Below are 19,516 nucleotides of genomic sequence, written 5' to 3'. Positions count from 1 at the left end.
TCGTGCATGCTCCTTTTGATCTTTGCCGGTGATTGGGCAGCTGGCTCCTCGCCTGATCTTCACTTAACTGGCGTGGCTCTACCCTCCGCCTCCTGGAGGGAATATAAGCGGGCAGTAGGCAGAAGGCAAAAAAGCAGTAGGCAGAAAGGCAGATGGCAGATCACAGAGTGGAGGACTAAGAACACACCTCTAGGTCACAGATCACAGATCGCAGTACGCAGGACGCTCAGAGGGTCTTGCTGGAGGGAAACTACATGGGCTGTTCACTGAGGTTGGGAGCAAGTCTAGGTCCAAGCAGATGGAGAAAAGAGGTCAGAAAGTCTACAGATAAGAGTGGGAGGGTGTCCAGGAGACCATGGATTGCCCCTGGCAGTGTGGACACTCTTAAAAAAAAGATTGTATAGCAGCAGGTGAACCAGCCAAGGGGGGTCATGCCCCACCAGGGAATCAGTCACAGCTCCCTATAGCCTAAAGAACTGAGTGTGACTCCCAACCCTGTAAATTTTCCACTGTAAATCAGTCTTGCAGTATAAACCCACTTATTAAAGTATTCCTTAAGCTATTTCCTTTCCTTACCTGATTTATGTATGTTCCATAGCTCATATCTGAATATAAAATAAGACAGGGTCTTGTTATTATGAATTTCATAGTTTACTTCTTAAAGTTTCTGATTTTCTCCTGCAATGCTAATAATGCTTATGTCGGAAGAAACCCTTTGTTTTACCTTGAGTATAGAAAGCTGTTCACCATAAACTATTCTAAATGGCAAAGGATTTGAAATAATACTATTGTAATGAAAAATACATATTTCTCAAATTGATTCAACACACCATATCCAAAAAGCTAAAGATATAGGAAAATACCTTATGTTTTAAAAATGTAAGTCTGAAAATGATAGAGACCACAAAACATTTCTCTAAGTGTTATTAGTAAAAAGTCTCACAGTTACAGAAAGCATATCGAAAACATCTGTAAATTGCTGTGCAATAAAATCATATCTGTGTGTATATATATACTTGCAATTTGAAAAAGGATTCATATTCAGATTTTACATATCACATATAGCCTAAAGATTGACCTAAGTTCTTTTTAATTAATTTATGAACACATTTCCAGTTTATTGCACATTGACCTTTTTTTTTTTTAACTTAACATGATTATTCTAGTAAGCTTTCTGTTGCTGTGACAAAATCAACTTAAGGGAGGAAAAATTTATTTTGGCTCACTTTTCAGAGGTTTTAGTCCATGGTCAGTTGGCAGGTACATCATGGCAGAAGGGGGCAGCAGAGAAAAATTTCTCACCTTATCACAGCCAGGAAGTGAGAGTGGAGAGGAAGAGTTTGGGGAGGAGATAAACTCTTCCAGATAAACTCACCCCAGTGACCTACTTCCTCCAATCAGGCTCCACCTCCTACAGATTCCACTCTTCTCAATAATGCCATAAAATTATTAACCCATCAGAGGATTAACCCACTGGTGAGATGAGAGCCTTCAAGATCCAATTACTTCCCAAGAATTTAACCTCTGGGCATGGCTGCGTTGGGGATAAAGCCTTCAACACAGGAGTCTTTGGGAATACTCCATACCCAAACCATGGCCATGATATAATAGCTGCAATTTTTAACAATTAGGTATTAAGCAAGTTCTTTTTTTTTTCTGTGAAATGTATCAGCAAGAATGAGAAACATTCATTATTTTAAAAATTTCTCCACAAATATTTGAGATTTCATATATATGATGTCAAATATAAACAAAACAGAAAAAAAAAAAAACCATGAACTTACTTTTGGGATATCTGAAGAAAGTAACCTAGGAGCTCAGTTAATCACTGGGTCTCACTATTTCCAGGAAAATGGTTGCTGTTTACTTTTAGTCTGGATAACATCTTCATTATGCTTGTTCTGTTTTGACTGCTTTGAAACTTCCCGAGCTGTTTTCAGAGGCAGATCATGGCTGTAGTTTTCCTGACCTGCTGAACATTGAATTCACGTGATCACCATCCAACAATTTTTTTTTTATATTAACTTCCAGCCAGTTCCTGCAACAGAGAACCACCCAAGTAACATGGTGGTGTGACTTTTCTAGTATCCTAAAGAGCTATTTGGCAGAGGAACTCCAATATTTAAAATTTTTCCTTTCTGTGCCCCAGAATAAAGTGACAGTTTTCAAAACATAAAGCCCTATCTTGAAATAAACAGTAAAACGTTAACAGCTTAGAGAAAAGTCTTTGATCTCTACCCAGGAGTTCTGGATCTTCTGATGTGACATGTTACCTAATCAGTTGGTGAACATTTTCAAAAGCAAAATCTTTATCACATCTCCCCCCATTTCCCCCCTGGTACCCACCCTTTATTTCAGAAAATGCCTCCACCCTTTCAAGAGAAGAAAATCTTGACTATCCTTCAACCCATTCCTGCCAGAACCTCACAGAGAATCCATCAGCAAGTCTTGCCAACTTTAGTTCCAAAGTGTACCCCAGTGCACCATGGGGTCGCCACATCCACTGTCTTCATCCTACCCCGTGGCTCCATTATCTCCCCATCAGCATCATCGCAATGGCCTCCTACCACATTCTCCCACATCCACTGTTGATGCCCTACAGTCTATTCTCCAATCAGAGGCAAGTGTTATTGTTTTCTTAAATATGTGTCTGATAAGATAAATGTCCCTCTGAGCAGCCTTCAAGGGCTTTCTGCTGCACTTAGTTTAAAATTCATGGTATCCACTGCCCCATTTTACTAGGCCCTTCCTTCCCTGTTATTGGTCATCTCTAAACACTCTGACTTGGTTTCTAACTTGGACCATCCCACATGTTCTCATGACCTGTCCAGCTCTCTCCCATTTCAGACCACTGCTTCATTGTCACTGAATCCTCAGTTTAATTGTTATCCCCCAAAGAAATCTTTTTGATTAATCTTCTTAAAGTGGCCTTTGGCTTTTTCTGTTACCTGATCACATCATTTGATTATTTTTGGCACAGTATTTACCTCTATCAGGGTTCTTCAGCCTCAACACTGTTGGTAGGTTGGACTCTGTAATTCTCTGGTTGTGTGTGTTGGCAGCAAGTGAAAGATTATGGAGAATGAGAAAACCAAGGTCATGAGATCATCTAGGTAGGTGTTAAGGCATCTGAAAACGCTGGGCGTAATGGTGCAGAGATGTTGTGATCTTGGTATTTATCCTGGGCCCCCAAGGATAGTGATTCTACAGTCATTCAAGCAATGTCAGTTAAATACACGTACATATAGTTTTACTCATTTGTCAAGCATGATAAATGATTTTCTCTGGCAATGCTCAGTCTCCAAAATGGAACAGTAGAGAACTGCAAGATCCTGCTTTGGGAGTATAGGATGGGTATGTTGGATGGTAAAATCTGGCCAATAAGTAGAATTTAAGTGAATTAAAAAAGGGGAGAGGTGTGAAATTGGCTAGGGTTGGAAGGTCCATCAAAGTATGCACAGGCTTTGAGACTACATTCTAAATAGATGACCTGAAGCATTGCTAGCACAGAATTTGAAGAGAGTAAAAACACGTTCAAATACAGAGCAACCTGAGCTACTTAAAGTGAGAATAACATAAGTTTAGCTGAAGATGAGTGCTGAAAGAACAATATACAATTGATAAAAATATGTTATCTGATAAAAACACTTTTGACCAAGTTTTACATCTTTTTTTAAAGATTTCCATTTATTTTCTTATTTTTAATGTTTCTTTTTTTTTTTTTTTTTTTTTTTTTTTTTGGTATCAGGGGTGCTTAACCACTGAGCCACATCTCCTGCCCTTTTTATTTTTTATTTTAAGAAAGGATGCCACTAAGTTGCTTAAGGCCTTGCTAAGTTGCTGACCCTGGCCTTGAATTAGTGATCCTCCTACCTCAGCCTCCTGAGTCACTGGGCATATAGGCATGGGCCACTGTGTATTCTTTAACTGGTACATTCCTTTTTTTGTTTCTAAGAACAGTTTTTTCACCATCTCCAGGTGAGTACTTCCTGAACTCCATACCATCTGTCAGTGGGCTCCACCCTAAAATGCACTCCACACAGAGAGTCCTAAGGGAAGGCCTAGGCAATGTGATTCAAGAAGAGCATGAAAGTATACAGAGAAGAGTGAAAATCCAAACAAAGAGAATCATAAAAGAGACTTTGCTCTTAGTCAAATAAGTTATAGTTTAATGTATGTCCATTAGTGAGAATTGTTATAATTTTATATTTCAATTTATGTAGTTAGAAATATTAAAAATTAGTTTGCATCCACCAACACATTTCCAAAAAATAAGTCTACAAAAATTATTCATTACTTGAGATGAAGTTCTCTTGATTCTCTATGACCAAGTAATGGAATCTGTCAGGTTCTAACTTGTACAATAAGCGAATTACAGAATTTCTGAGGTCCTGTCCTGCTCAGAATTTCTGAGAATTTCTAGTATTGCTGGTTAAACACACACCCAAGCTCCAGGTGAGGCTTCAGGAAGGTGTAAGGACTTATTTACATATGAATTGCTATATCTACTCAACAGGAACCTGCTCTATCAAGACACCCTCAAAAAGACTTTGCCTTCTATAGCCGGTGGATGGCCACCCCTAAATGACAGACTTTGTTTCAGGGAGTCCTTGACAAACTTGGTTTGCAGAGGTTTTACTAATTCAGTACATACTGTGGTTCACTGAATTTTTACTTTCACTCACGGAAATAAATGACAGATTGTTGTGCAACCATTACTGGGGCTCTCTCAATACTCAATCATGAACTACAAACAAAAGTTATCACAAGTCTACACATATTTCTTATTGATTTTTGACCACTTTCATTGTTAATTTATCAGAATTGTTCTCAAAGAATGGTTTTTATAGGTTGCCCAGTGTTGAGAAATTCACATCTCATATAATAATAATTAAACCCAGTATCACTAAAATAATTTACTTATGATCATTATAATATTTTCATTTATTAAGCCACCAGAAAAAATTATTCTTACCACCTACTTCAAATACTCCATTCGGTCAATAAAACTTTGCATATCCAGTCAGGCATAATGGCACAGAGCTGTAATCCCAGCAACTTGGGAGACCAAAGTAGGAGGATTGCGAGCTCAAGATCAGCTTCAGCAACTTAGAGAGACCCTCAACAATTTAGCAAGACCCTGGTCCAAAATAAATAAATAAAAAGGGCTGGGGATGTAACTCAGTATTAAAGCATCCCTGGGTTCAATCTCCTGTACAAAAAATAAACAAAAAATAAAAAGCTTTTGTGTATCTAAGTTAGAAGAGTCTTCACCTTACTTCGAGAGAGCAATTTTAACTCTTTTGCTTTGAAATCGCCATGGCTATAACTCAATAAATCAAAACAAAACAAAACAAAAAAGCTGTATTGACTCCAGTAATAGATAAGTTACTATCTAGAGATTTTTGGCATGGTGTGGTCCAGGTAGACTGGGAATGGAGGAAGTCTCAGCATGCCAGAGCATCAACCCTGTAAACATGTCAGAGGACAGTGGCAAGTGCAGGGCCTGCTCCAGTTGAGGGCTGGGGACAGACAGCTCCGCTCCATTCGAAGTTCTTTGGCAGTTGCCTCAATGATTGTGTGGTCACAGTTGCGTCACTTATTCCAGGTTTTGCTCTCGCCCTTCCTTGGCCTGAACTACTGTATTCGTCAATGAGTGCTAACCCACTGCTGTAACAAGCAGCCCCACATCTCAGCAATCTCAGCAGCTAACACCACCAGGTTCTTGTCTAGTGTTTCTTCTTCTGCTTGTCCCCTCCCTGCTCCTGTATGCAGGATGCCCACATTCCCTTCAGGTTGTCCTTCTCTCTTCAAAGACAAACACAGAGCATCAAGTTTCCTCAGGCTTTGAATCTTCTTGACTTTCCCTTCTGCTACCACCCAGAGGAAGCACTCTACATTTAAGGGGCAGGCAATCCGTAAAGGTCATCTATCTGTGCCCACCCAGAGGATCTTCCTATCTGAAAGTCCAGGGTGCTATGCAACATAATAGATACCATGGACCAACAGCACATCATAGTCAAAGGACCCAGAAGTTGGGGGGACATCTTTAGTGGGACATATTGGAAATTCTGCCTCCTACAGTGACAAAATAAATACAAATAAATATTTGCAATGTTATTACGAGGCAAGTATAAATGATCAATGTACCTAGAGAGTCTAGCAGATGATGTGTAATTCTTAGTCTTCTTATAATTGATAATGTTGCCATTATCACATGATGCTTCCAAAATGATCATAGTTCTGAAATTCTATGTGGCTCAAGTTTGGTTTCAGCTTCTTTTACAGGACTGCTAGATACAACTTCTCTCCTTGAAACATTCTTACACAGATTATTAGCATTGTTTATCTTCACTTCTTTGACTTTGAGAATGTACTCTCAGACTGCTAAAATGGTATCTGCATCTCTTGGCCACTTCCCATAATATAGAGCACATCGACATTTTTCTCATTAAAAAATGCTTCACTAAAATGTTTCCTGAGTCTAATAGAATATTATTAGTAAGACTGAGCCAAGTCTTGGCAAGCGATGCATTATTTAGGGGATAGTGTATTATCACTTATAATACAGTGATAATTGTAGTTTAGAGCACTTGTTTCATTGCAAGGGACACTTACTCTAGTACTAATAAAAGTGGCCTGTAGTTTTCAATGTGTTGGCTTGTATCAATCCATTTGTAACTCATAAAAGTCAAGTGGGTCACTAGAGCTAGTGTAAATGTCTCCTTTTTTTCTTTCTTTCTTTCTTCTTCTTCTTCTTCTTCTTCTTTTTTTTTTTTTTTTTTTTGATTTACAAACAAGATGTATGTCTCCTTTTTAAAATAAGAAATCTGAGGCCCTTTGATCAGGATCTTATAGGAGTAATCTCACAAGTTGATAGAATAATAGTAATTACCACAAACCAAAAAGATACAAGAAATACCAGAATCAAAGAAAAGGTCTGTCACATAGTCTCCTTCAAAGGTTCAATTAGCTAGCAGCAATAATAGCAGTAAAGTAGGAACAACAATGAAAAATCACCTAAACAAGGCTGTACACGTTTATTCTGTTGATTTAAGGTGCTTTAGGGTCACCAGATAAGTCATAACATATAAAGATAGGGTAAATAAGACCTACGACTCTTCAGTACTTTGCTAAGAGTACATCCTTGTATCATTAGAAAAAATACAAAATTAGAAATGTGTTTCAAATTAATATGTGAAATGTGTATTTTAAAATGTTCATCAAGTTGATCAAATTCTTATTGCAAGCATTTGTCTTGACAGGTTTCAAATTTCCTTTATAGTCATCACAGGCTATAATCTAAAGTATGAAAAATGGCAGAAAAAAAGAGACTCACTGAATTAAAAACAGGTTAAAAAATGAATTAAAACAAAGCAAACACTGTGTGTGCTGCTGGGTAATCAGTTGATTCCCCTTCCTCTAAAATCAATAATATGTCTTAATTTCTACTTCACCTCATCAAAAAGATGAGAAAATATTCCATATGTTGAAGTTCAGGAGAAGTTAAACAATCTCCATATCATCCTCAGAAATGTCAACAATTCTATCATAAATGAGTTTTTAAACCTAATATTGTGTAGAATGGAACTTGTTTGCTGGTCCCTTGGCTGTGTGGTCTGGTTAATCTCTGGCTCTATTGTGGCTCTCACTGAATCTACCCCCGAGTTCCATGAAAGAGAAATATTATTGAGAAAAGTTATGACATGAGTTTGAGTGTGCTATTCAGAGGTAAGGTATATTAATGCTATAAAACACCATCTTAAAATGAGCCACAGGCTAAAAGAGAAGCAGATTATTTGCAGCTTTAAGGCTCTTCCTGCGGGAGAAGCTTCCACTGCACAGAAGGATCAAGTTCATTGTCAAAGTCATCCAGCTCCTGCTCCTTGGAGAGCTCCAGGAAAACCTGCAAGGGAGGAAACACATAAATACAGGGGAGGGCTGTCACCTGCCCTCTACAGCTTCAAGCGCAAAGGGCATGCACATCCCAGACACTCAGCTCCATGGATGGTATGAAACCAGCCAGCCAACCCACCTGCTCCAGGGTGGACTGCGAGAGGCTGTACTCCTCCAGGCGGAAGCTCTGCTTGACTGCAGAAGGGTGAAAATACATATGGGTTTGTATACTTTTTATTCGGGGAATTTTCTTGAGTCATATCCCAAAAGCACATACAAGAAGATTTTAAAGACAAAATAAAAGGTAATAAATATTCTTAGACAAAGTGTGAAAAAGCATATGTACCATATGCTTATCTAATAGGAGGGAAATACCACCCCATTTTGGTAGAGGTTTTTGGCAGAGGCACCTCAAGAATGTAAGACACTATCAAGAGTTCCAGGACACCGGTGCTGGCTAAGAGACGGGTTCCCTCTGTGCTGAAAAACTACTATGGGCCCCTCGAAATCTTCCCTCACTCTTCTCTACCCCACAGGCTGACATCAAGAGCTGTCTCCCAGTGGGTTCTAGCAGAGAAAACACCAAACAGAGGGACAGAGAGGGGAGGTCATGGCACTAAGTGTGTCCCTTGATTGAAGGTGGTAATTTCCACACAACTCTACTCCCAAGTTCAATTCAATTCTCTCTCTCTCTCTCTCCCTACTCTCGCTCTCGCTCTCACTCTCCCCACCCCCCTGAGGCCCCACACATCAGCTTATGAGTCAAGGAGAGAACAGAGTAAGAAAAGAGAGAACACTGACTCTCCATCTTCCTAGCTACAGGTCTCCACATTGGAGGCAAGTCTGACGTGGGCGAGGCACATGACCCTAAAGTTTGGCTGGAGTTTGCATTACCCAAATGTGATCTGTTGGTAAGGAAGAATCTAGGAAGGACTGTCATGGGGCATGCATTTTCCTTGCATGTTACCCAGTCTAGCTTGCTCAATAAATATATTGCCTCTGAGAATGTAATGGTGTCTGATGACATCTGGATAAAAAAAAAAATGCTGGCTTATGTCTCCACAATTTGCACTTTGTGTCATCTTCACACGATAGGGTAGGACTGTGATTTTTTTAAATAATGTGTGTTTTCCCCTAGATGAGAACCTTAAGTTTCAGCAAATTAAGCACAGTGGAAGGAAACTGGGATAGGAGAGGAGATTTTTTGAAAGAAAAAAATTTAAAAGGCTTTAAAAGAAGAGGCTGTGTTGTACTCTTGGGAGACAGCTTTCCTGGAACATCAATCTTTCTGCTACTAATCCATTATAAACATTTCCTGTTGATCAGAGCCTGCTGTGGGAATCCTGCCCATCAGAATGATGCAAAACTGATCAGTGAGCCACAGTGATCGGTATAAAATATAGAGCATAGAATCAGGGTAACCAAAAGGATGAGAAAGAGAAAACCTGATGAGGTAATTCTAACGCTGTCTCAAGAAGTCTCTTTAAGAGCTGGAAAGTCTGAGACCTCTAATGAAGCCAGAAAGCACAGCCCAAGAGGAGGCACAGGGAGTCAGCAGCTCATCTGGTTTCTTGCACTAACATGACAGAAAACAAGCCGGGTTAGATCAATGTGTATGCCAAGACCAAAATCCAAGGGCCCAAGAACGAGTCATGGATTAGTCCACCTGAGCAGAGAAAGGAAACTTTCATCACTATCTGCTGCTATCTAAGAATACCTCAAGATAAAAAGCAAATCAATATTCTTCTGTTTGTATGACTCTCTGGATGCTCCAGCTCTGACTGTCGATGGTCTGTTTCCTCCAGCGCCTTATTCAGCGAGGGCAGGGTTTCTAGACCTGAGTCCTGATGACATTTCTGTCAGATCCTTCTTTCTCTGGGACTGACCTAGGCATTGTGGATGCTCAGCAGTCTCCCTGCCGTTGACCCCCCAGTTGTACCCTGCCACCTTATGGCTACTCAGGAAAACCAAAAGCATCCCCAGATGTTGTCAGATCCCCCCACCCCTGCTGAGATCCACTAGATTAGAAGTCTCAGTGGTTCATTTATGAGGTAATATCACAATTCTTAATGCATTCTTTTACTGCTGGTTGGGCTTTCTTCTGCTTCTCAGCATCTCCCCTCTAAACAGTCACTTGCCTGTCTCCAGTTTGAAGAAAGCCTGGGACAAAGGTCGCACATCCTCAACAGGCAACTTATAGACCAAGAGGGAGGAGAACCTGCAAAGGGAAGAGAGGGAGGTTGAGCTCCAGGTTTCCAGATCAGGACCTCTGATGGGCACATGTCTGGAAAGGAGCAACAGTCTTGTGAACATTTTGCTTAAATACACACAGAGCAGGGCTTTGGAGACAACCCAAGAATAAATTCTCTTTGACCAATGAAAAGATAATCCACTACGAGGAAATTGGGAGGCAGGGGAGAGATCCATAGTATCTATGCCTCAAGCAGGGAGAAGCAAGATTACTTCTGCTGCTTCTTAGTGTAAAGAGAAGAGTATTTAAACAAAAAGCACCAGGTTCAACCACAGTGTCCACCACTAGCTATTATTATTACCTAACCTACCTGAGCCTCAAATGCCATTACTAATAACAACCCAGAAGCTAAGAGACACCATTCACTGAGCTTCCAATGAGACCTAGAACTGGACCATGGGCTTTATGCAGGGCATCTCCTTTAAGAGAGGATATTTTAGCCTCCAGCAAGAGCCATGGAGAGGACCCAAGCACACGTATACATCAGTAGCAGGCACAGTATAGAGGTCCCACAAATGCTAATTCCTTTGCAAGATTCTGCCTCTAACTCAGCACTTGATTGTCTTCTTTTTCTCCTGTAGCAGCCCTTGGAACAGAAGGCTTTCTGTAATTAACATAGTCACAATTATTGTAGAGTTAAAAAAAAAAAAGGAAAAGAATGACTTAGCAAGGACCTGAGCAACTTAGTGAGACCCGTCTCAAAGTAAAAAATAAAAACGGGTTGGTGATGTGGCTCAGTGGTTAAGCGCCTCTGGGTTCAATCCCTTGTACCAAAAAAAAAAAAAAAAAAAAAAAAAAAAAGAATGAACCAATAAAGCTTCTAGTTCTCACACTTTTAACAGAGAGGCTGAGATAAAACAAACAACATCTGTGTCTACCTTTCCTGTCTTGCAGCCTGGGGGAAGAGCCTCAAGATCTCCGCATGGAGTGCTTCCACGTTCTCAGGGGTCTTCACCTTCATCTCCAGCAGGTAATCTTTGCCGAATTTGCTTTTCAGGTGTTGGATAGAACCGATACACCTGGAGGTCGGGAGGAGGAGGTCAGTGAAGTAATGGGAAAATCTACTGCTGATGCTCTTCGGCCTCTGGAGGACCCAGGGTCGGGGGCCCACACAGAACCAGGATGCGCCAGCTCCTCACAGTGCACAATGTCCTTCTACCAGAGTGTGTTACCTGGGGGCCCAGCGTGGCCTAGACAGGTACTCACTTCAGCCGTCCAGACACCATGATGGCTACGCGGTCACACACGGCCTCTGCCTCTGCCATGTAATGGGTGGTCAGGAGGGCACCCCTCTCCGAGTTCCTAAAGGTGGCCCGGATCGCCTGCCTAGAGTTAGGTCAAGGGAAAGTGATATCTAAAGCAAATGCTCAAGGCATTGTGGAATTTTTAGAAATTTCCATTGATGCATGTAGTGAACATTGAGACATTGAATTTGGACCAGAACGCAGCCTAGACCAAAACCAGGATTCTTGTAAGGATGAAAGGCATGGAAGTAACCGATCTATTGATTAGAGCTTATAATTTAGAATGTGGTTTGGAATGAACATAGAGGATATTGGGTAATAGGTTGTTTGGAAAAATGCTGAGTTTGGGGAGTATTTATGAGAAGGTGGAGGGAAGAAAGACAAAAAGGGAGAACTTATATAAAATATGTAATAATCAAAATATATGCTGTAAAGGTACAAAATGCCAGATTTCAGAAATTTCCAAAAATAATTACAGAACATATTGAGAACTTGGAGTGTTTCTTTTATCCTCCTTTATGAATTATATTTTGGTTATGTTGAAGAAAGATTTATTGAGGGGTTAGTAATAGATCAATTTGATTTAAGTAATGCACCATGCATACCCAGAAGACTTAAGAAAAAAACAAAATTTCTTAGAATGGGCATTAGGTTAAAAGAATATATCTTTTTCTCCTTTATAAAACTGATAATTGCAATATGAAATCAGATATTTTTCCCTTTCATTTTGCTTCTCCTGATAATAGATGAGTGCCTTTCACTTTCTAAGTAAACAACTTCAAAGGTCAGTTGTTACGGGGTCCACAAATCCCCTTAGAGTTGCTCATGAGAATGTCTTACCACATCTGCTGCTGCCCCTCAGGGTCCATCCCAGTAGACGGCTCATCCATAAGCACCACCGATGGACTCCCCAGGATGCTCAGCACGAAGCACAGCTGGAACAAGGACAGCCCATCCGCCACTGGTCTGCAGGGTGCACTTACTACCCCAAGCCACTTTCCATACCTTTCTCTTTATTCCCTCTGATAAAGTATTCACAGGAGCCTTTAGCTGGTCCTGCAGCTTGAGGGCATCCACCAACCTGAAGGAAACACAGTGAGTCAATCTTTATTACCCATGGACAATGATGGGAAGTGAGAACAAGCAAATCAGAACAAATGCTGCAGTAGAGAAATTTGTAGTCAAGAAAATTTTCCTACTATAGTCATCAGAGTGGTAATAGCTTTGGAATCTCCTGGGATACTGCTATGGCATAGATACAGTTTGTCCCCAAATGGTTCATGTGTTGGAAGTTTGGTTTCTAATGTGGTGATGTTAAGAGGCGGTGTGTACCTTTAAAAGGTGTGTCTTAGTGGAAGGTCCTTAGGTCATTTGGGGACATGGCCTCAGAAGGAATTGTGGGATCCCCAGCTCCCTCTGGTTTCCTGTCTGGTCATCTGACCCTCTCCCTCTTATGCACATTCCCGTCATGTCATCTGCTGTTGGGTCCTCACCAGAGGCTAAACCAATGGGGCTGCTCAGTGTTGGACTTCCAGGCTTCCAAAAGATGAGCTACTTTTTTCAATAAAAGTTGACCTCAGGTATTTCGTGTTAGTAGCACAAAACTGACTAATAGTTCATGAACCATTCATGGTCAGCACCCTCATATTTTCAATGACTCCTTTCCATATTGGCAAGAATTAGTAAACTTCATCTCTCCAGGCTTATAGGGAGAAGAAACGACAGTGAACTGGGTTCTAGATGCCCAAGACTTCTCCCACAAACAAGGGATCAGTAGTTAGAAACCCCCTTCTCTAATTTTGTTTGAACATCACTAAAACCCCCCACCATAGACAATGGGGGTGTCTCCCCGCGTACTGTGTAATGATGGCCGAGGCATCCCTTTTCTTCAGCCCCTTCACGGCAGCATACACCTCCAGGTGTTCCCTCACTGTCAGGTTGGGCCACAGCACATTCTCCTGAGGACAGTACCCCAGGAACCCAGGGGTGTCCCCTCCGCTGCTTCCTTTCAAAATCACCTACACAAAAAAGTTCATTCTTAGATACTATTCCAAATTGTGTGCTTGTCACATGAGTGTGTACTCCAGTGGCCTCCTCTTCACACACCTGGGTTCTGAGAGTGTAACAGTAAATATGTAATCGCTTAACTTCAGAGAATAAAAAGGTGATAAAATACTCAATAATTTAAAGGGCAAATATTCCACATTGTTATAGACTATGTTACCAATTCCAATGCCAGGGTTGAATTCAAGGTTGCTTATTTGGTTGTTCATTGCTTGACTTTGTTGACCCCAAACACTCCAAAGAACAGATAATTGTTAAGTATTCTGTTTCCTCAGCAATAAATAGCTACAGGATCAATTTCACAATAAGGCAGCGGTTCTCATTCAGGAAAAAACCTCCTCCCAGGGTACTTTTCTGTTTTGGTTCTGGGGGCTGAACCCGGGGACACTCTCCACTGAGCTACCTCCCAGCCCTGCTTATTTTTTTATTTCGTGATAAGATTTTGCTAAGCTTCCCAGGCTGTCCTCAAATTTGTGGACCTCCTCCTCAGACTCTCAAGTAGTCAGGGTCCATTTAGCAATGTCTGGAGACCTATTTGATGGCTATAGTTTATGTGTCTAGAGGTGGAAGGGTGTTATACTGGCATCTAGTGGGTAGACACCAGGGATGCTGCTAAGCATTCTACTACACACAAAAATTATCCAGTCTGAAACATCACTTGTTTCAAGTTTGAGAAATCCTGAGCTAAGTAATAAGTGAAAAAACTACACTGTCTGATACATAGGAACCAATAAATGCATGATAGCTTTTATTATTTTTCTGAGCCAGGCCCTGTGCTGTGCAGTAACAGCTAATGTGCTTGCTATGGGCCAAATCTAAGCATTTAGATGAATATTTTGAACTATGTTATCCTTACAGAAACTCTAAATATGTGTTGGTCTTATCATTGCTGCTTTACATATGAAAAAACCAACATGTGTATGGATTTGCACAAGGTCACAGAAGGTAAACCTGGGACCTTAGATCTATCTTCAGAATTCAAGCCCTTGACCTTGTTGCTATATTGTCTATCACCAGTACAAAAGAGGAGAAAATCAAGTAACTTCCCCCCAAAGAGCTTTTGTTCTAGAGAAAGAAAGAAAAAAATAAAGACATAAACATGTAAGTGAACACGTTAAAGGTTCTGCTCCGTGATTTCAAGGAAATTACTGTGTCTAAAAAGAACATAGAGGTGTTAATTTTGCAAATAGTGTAGTCAAGAAAAAGGCTTCTGGGGAGGTAGATGTTAAAGTAACTAGAAGAAGATAAGTAAGCATATGAAGAGCCAAGAGCAGGACATCCTGGCCGCAAGGAGATCGGACCCAAATGCAGCAGGGGCCCACTTCATGCTTTGAACGTGACCTTTGCTGCTCCACCACTCAAGTTTATTTTAAAACTGACGTGTTTTCGGTTTTGTTTTTCTTTCCTTTCTCTTCTCCCCCTCTCTCTCCCTAACCATGGGGAGAGCAAGATGAACCTTCTTCCCAACCTCGGCCAGGTTACCTGTCCTTGAGCTCACACACCACAGGAATGAAGGAATCCAGACTTAGGAAGGTGCCCGGAGAGCTAAGAAACAGCTATCCCTCAAGTTACAAGAAAATTCTGACCCCTGACAGGGTGCAGCTGGAGAGTAGACTTTGAATCACCTCTGTTCCCCATGGTTAGAATCACAGCCTCTTGGGACAGGAGCTCCCTGTGTTTCTCCTTTGCTAGCAGAGCAATAAAACCCCTTTTCTCCTTTTTCTCAGAACTTTGTCCTCATTGGGTTGGCATTGGGGCAAAGACAGGTTGGTAACACAAAGATTCTACAATGGGAAGGTGACTGAGGGTCCATCTAGCAAGGGGTAAAGGGTGTGAAGGCAGTGGACAGTGGAGTCCACATCACGTGGAGCCTTTTGCAGTCACGGTAAAGATTTGGGGTGGATTCCAAGTGAGAGATTGTGATGGAGAGAGTGGCATGACCTCATTTGCATTTTAAAGGACTGCTCTAGCTGCTGTTGAGGCAAGAGTGGAAATAGAAAGGTGATTCAGGAAACATCTGTCGCCACCCCAGGTAACCTTCCCTTGTCAACACTCCCTCTGACTTTCACCTCATGTCAAATGTCAACAGCATCTTCCCTCCAAAGAGTCCTTTGGTCTCTGTCCATCATTTGGCCTTGACGAGTGGAATTCATGTATTATTCTGGTTTTTGCCTTGGAGTTTAGACAATTTTTTTTTCTTACCTCTCATCATTATTGTCTTAATAAATCCTAGGTCTTTTGCCACTAACCCAGCATCACCATCGTCTTTAAGAACTTCGGGGTACCTACAGTATACATTCTGTGGCTCAGCTTCCCACATCATTATATGTGTTGGGTCAGGTATGTCCCAGTAAGTATGAGAAAGCTTCTGTCACAGAGGCCCTCTGTAAAGACCTATGATGTCTTCCTTGCTAATGGACTCTGATTATTCCACCAGTCACACACATCCATAATTACAGCATATAACTAGAGACGAATTACTAACTATGAAGATGTATGTCTGCAGTCACATTAGCGAGACTTGTCATTACTTTATGGTTTCTGGTGTGATGCTGAATGAGACAATTCAATCAAACAAGTTCTCAGGATGGACAGGTCAACAAAGCAAAGATCTCTGATCTCAAGATATAGATATATTTCCATTAATGTCTCTATGTTTGACTCAATAAAGGGCACAGTATAGATAACATTAGCCATTCTTGACTACTATTTTTGGAATTACAGAGTAAAACTTTAAATTAATCCTTTTCATCTGCTGCATAAACCACACTAACTGATTAAGGGTCATCTATTCATTTTTAAGACTGTGATCATATTCACTGTAAAGTGCTGATCCAGGCAGCATTAGTGACCGTATCTCTCTGTGTTTTACTGACCTGCCCTGCGGTTGGTTTTGTGTCTCCAGTTATCATCTTAATGGTAGTACTTTTCCCGGCTCCATTGTGTCCAAGCAGCCCTATAACTTCACCTGAAAGAAATAGGAGTGCTCAGAAAAATGCTATCATTACAAGAATAAAAGCAAACACCACCGGCCTACTATGTGTCAAGCACAATGTGAAATGTGCTATGTACATTATTTTACTTATTCTTCACAAACGCACACCCCTGATGTTATTACGACCCTCATTTTACAGGGGCAGGAGCTAGGGCTTAACGAGCATAAATATCTTGCATAAGGTCACATAGTTTGTAAGAGGCTGAGCTGGAATTTGAAACACATTTTTATTTAAGTTGGTTGCATTTAATAAACATTTCCATGACATGCTATTTGTTAGAAAAGAAGAACATACTACTATGCTTCAGCCAGTTCCTTTCATTATGCAATTATTTTATTTTAAAATCTATACGGAGGCTGGGGTGTAACTCAGTGGTAGAGTACCTTCCTGGCACAGGCAAGGCCCTGAGTTCCATCTCCAGTACCACAAAAATAAATAAGTAAATAAATAAATAAATATTTGAAAATAAATAAGAATAAAACCTAACTATTCATTTTAACAGAAACACTGTCTCTTATTCTGCCTGTTTTTTTTTTTTAATATTTTTTAGTTGTCCATGGACCTTTATTTTTACTTATTTACATGCAGCGCTAAGGATTGAACCCAGTGCCTCTCACATGCTAGGCAAGTGCTCCACCATTAAGCCACAGCTCCAGCCCTTTGTCTCTGTTTTAACAGAGCATACTCAACTGTCTTCCTAGGCAAGGAGAAACCATGTCCTAACTCTAAGGGAGGCTCGAGCAGGAAGGAGCAGCCTTAGCTGGTGGTCGCCATGGCTGCCTTTCCCGATCTTGGAGAGCTGCCCCCAGATTCAACACCGTCCCTCCTTCACAGGTCTGGATCACTCCCAAGTGTAGCTTCCAACCTTTTTTAACGCAGAAAGAGATGTTTCTTGTGGCAATTTTTTTCTTCCTTCTGGAGAAACAGTTTTTCTTTTTGCCTGAATATTCCTTCCGCAGGCAGCTGGCAATGATGACCGGTTTCTGCAAAGACAGGCCAGTAGCCAAAGGGCATGATCCTCACCTTCAATCAAGAGAGCACTCCCTGTGCCTTCCCACCAAGCCCTCCTCTATACAAGACCCTGACTCAAACCAGTCCTCCCCCTACAAACAGCCATTTCAAGCAAACTCTCCCAAGGCTGACTTCCTGCAGGGGAAGGGCTTTTGTGATTCACAAAATCTTACTTAGGCTTTGCAATGTTTAGCTGTGCTTATCAAAACTATCCCCTAGGCAGGTTCAGTAATGCACGCCTGTAATCCCAGTAGCTGGGGAGGTCGAGGCAGAGGATGGCAAGTTCAAAGCCAGCCTCAGCAATTCAGTGAGGCCCTGAGCAACTTAGCCAGACCCTGTCTCAACATAAGATGTAAAAAAAGGGGCTGGGGAGATAGCTCAGCTGGTAGAGTGCTTGCCTTGCAAGTACAAGGCCCTGGGTTCAATCCCCAGCACCAAAAAAAACAAAAAAAAAGTAAAAAAGGGCTGGGGATGAGTCTCAGTGCTGAAGCACCCTGGGGTTGTTCAATCCCTGGTACTAAAAACAAAATCAAAAGACTATCACCCTAAAAATATAAAGTTCATTTCTCTCTCTCTCTCTCTCTCTCTCTCTCTCTCTCTCTCTCTCTCGTGTGCGTCTGTATATGTCTGTGTGTCTGTGTTTCCACTGTTCTCTTAGCTTTGTGGGCACTGCGCACCTGTTAAAGTCAAGTCATAAACGACACAAGTAAGGGTGAAAGAATCTCAAGAGTTTTCAAAAATGAGGATTAGACAGTTGCTCTCTTTATCTGACTGGCAAAATCATCTGGTGAAGAACAGGTATGGAGGGTCTACCTCGTCCAGGTCCAGGATGGTCAGGGCATTTGCTGTTCTCATTCTTTCCACCTTAACATCTTCATCTTCTCCTTCGGGATCTTCTGGGTTTGGTGAAACATCATCACTTCTTGGAGAAATCCTAAACTCAAAAAGTGTGATAACGATGGGTTTCCCAGTCGAGACTACATGTGGCAAAAGTACCGAATCCCCTGTATCCTGCTATCAATGATTTGACTAGATTAATGAGGAGCAAAGCATAATCTGTTTTCCACCCCCTGCCAATTGCCTTTCAAGCAGCCCAGGTGCCATCAATGAATCAAGTGGTGACACTCTTACCCTGTCTTTGCTTTTTACCCAAGTTTAATTCTCCGGGTTGGCAATAACTTTTCCCCAAATGATAAAGCAGTACGCATCCTCCAACTAAGGGTCCTGAGGCAGGGCTGCAGGAGAAAAGGAACCTAGAAGCTGTAGTGTCATCTTGTCACTCCTCTGTCCTACCACCCATGTTAGATGGGAGCTCGATTTGCAGGTGTTGGAGACACACCTGAGTCTTGGTGAGACCTTCCCTATAGGACCCTATTTGATGATCCTCCAATGACTAGCTTCCACTTCATTTTCAAGTATCCTCCAACACAAGCATCAAGTTTGTTCCAACTGTCTCCTCAACCTCAGTAACATAGTATGAACTATGATGATTCTGTATGCAACATAGTGCCTTAAAAACAATCCTGGACACTACTTTGTACTTAGTTTAGACATATCAAAATGTCTTTGAACAATGAATGATTAAAAAAAAAATGACATTCTATTAGAATTTTCTCCACCTGAACACTGGGTCCTTTCTCATGGATTTCTTCCTGAAGTTCCTTTCCAGACATCGAAGAACAAAAAGGAAAATGAAAAAATGGAGGTAAGGCTAGGGAAAGAGAAAGACAATCAAAATTAACATTGTCATAAAAACAATGATTTAATTATTGGAATTGACTGAAGGAATTTGATCAGATATAAACTTAACATTTCCACAAGGTCGAAAGACAACCTGTTACTCAGAGAAAGCATAACACAAGTATAGGAAAAGGAAGTTGATACAGGTGTTACTGTGCCACTTAGAGTTTGGACTTCACACTTGGCATGAGATGCTCAATGTAATGACGGTGGAAAACCTCTGTGTGTGTGTGTGTGTGTGTGTGTGTGTGTGTTGCTTCCACTACCTAAAATGTCCAAATCTTTTTATCTTGATGCAATTCAGAATCTCAAAC

The 19,516-nt window shown here is 41.1% G+C and overlaps 1 protein-coding gene across 2 annotated transcripts in view; it reads right to left on the bottom strand.

The window, feature by feature from the left end:
• Nucleotides 1-7,708: 7,708 nt before the first annotated feature.
• Nucleotides 7,709-19,516, bottom strand: part of Abca9 (ATP binding cassette subfamily A member 9) — a 59,981-nt gene continuing 48,173 nt past the window's right edge. For both annotated transcript variants that reach the window (XM_047546818.1, XM_047546820.1), the window contains 12 exons: nucleotides 19,082-19,173; nucleotides 18,276-18,396; nucleotides 17,317-17,434; nucleotides 16,332-16,423; nucleotides 13,249-13,409; nucleotides 12,397-12,472; nucleotides 12,232-12,326; nucleotides 11,354-11,473; nucleotides 11,026-11,166; nucleotides 10,035-10,114; nucleotides 8,036-8,091; nucleotides 7,709-7,906 (listed from right to left, as the gene is read on the bottom strand). In XM_047546818.1, the coding sequence (XP_047402774.1) occupies nucleotides 7,808-7,906; nucleotides 8,036-8,091; nucleotides 10,035-10,114; nucleotides 11,026-11,166; nucleotides 11,354-11,473; nucleotides 12,232-12,326; nucleotides 12,397-12,472; nucleotides 13,249-13,409; nucleotides 16,332-16,423; nucleotides 17,317-17,434; nucleotides 18,276-18,396; nucleotides 19,082-19,173 (1,251 nt within the window). In that variant the 3' untranslated portion in view covers nucleotides 7,709-7,807. The remainder of the gene's footprint in view (nucleotides 7,907-8,035; nucleotides 8,092-10,034; nucleotides 10,115-11,025; nucleotides 11,167-11,353; nucleotides 11,474-12,231; nucleotides 12,327-12,396; nucleotides 12,473-13,248; nucleotides 13,410-16,331; nucleotides 16,424-17,316; nucleotides 17,435-18,275; nucleotides 18,397-19,081; nucleotides 19,174-19,516) is intronic.

The sequence above is a fragment of the Sciurus carolinensis genome, chromosome 3 (genome assembly GCF_902686445.1).
Source record: "Sciurus carolinensis chromosome 3, mSciCar1.2, whole genome shotgun sequence".
NCBI lineage: Eukaryota > Metazoa > Chordata > Mammalia > Rodentia > Sciuridae > Sciurus > Sciurus carolinensis.
This window is presented reverse-complemented; position numbering and strand designations above follow the sequence as displayed.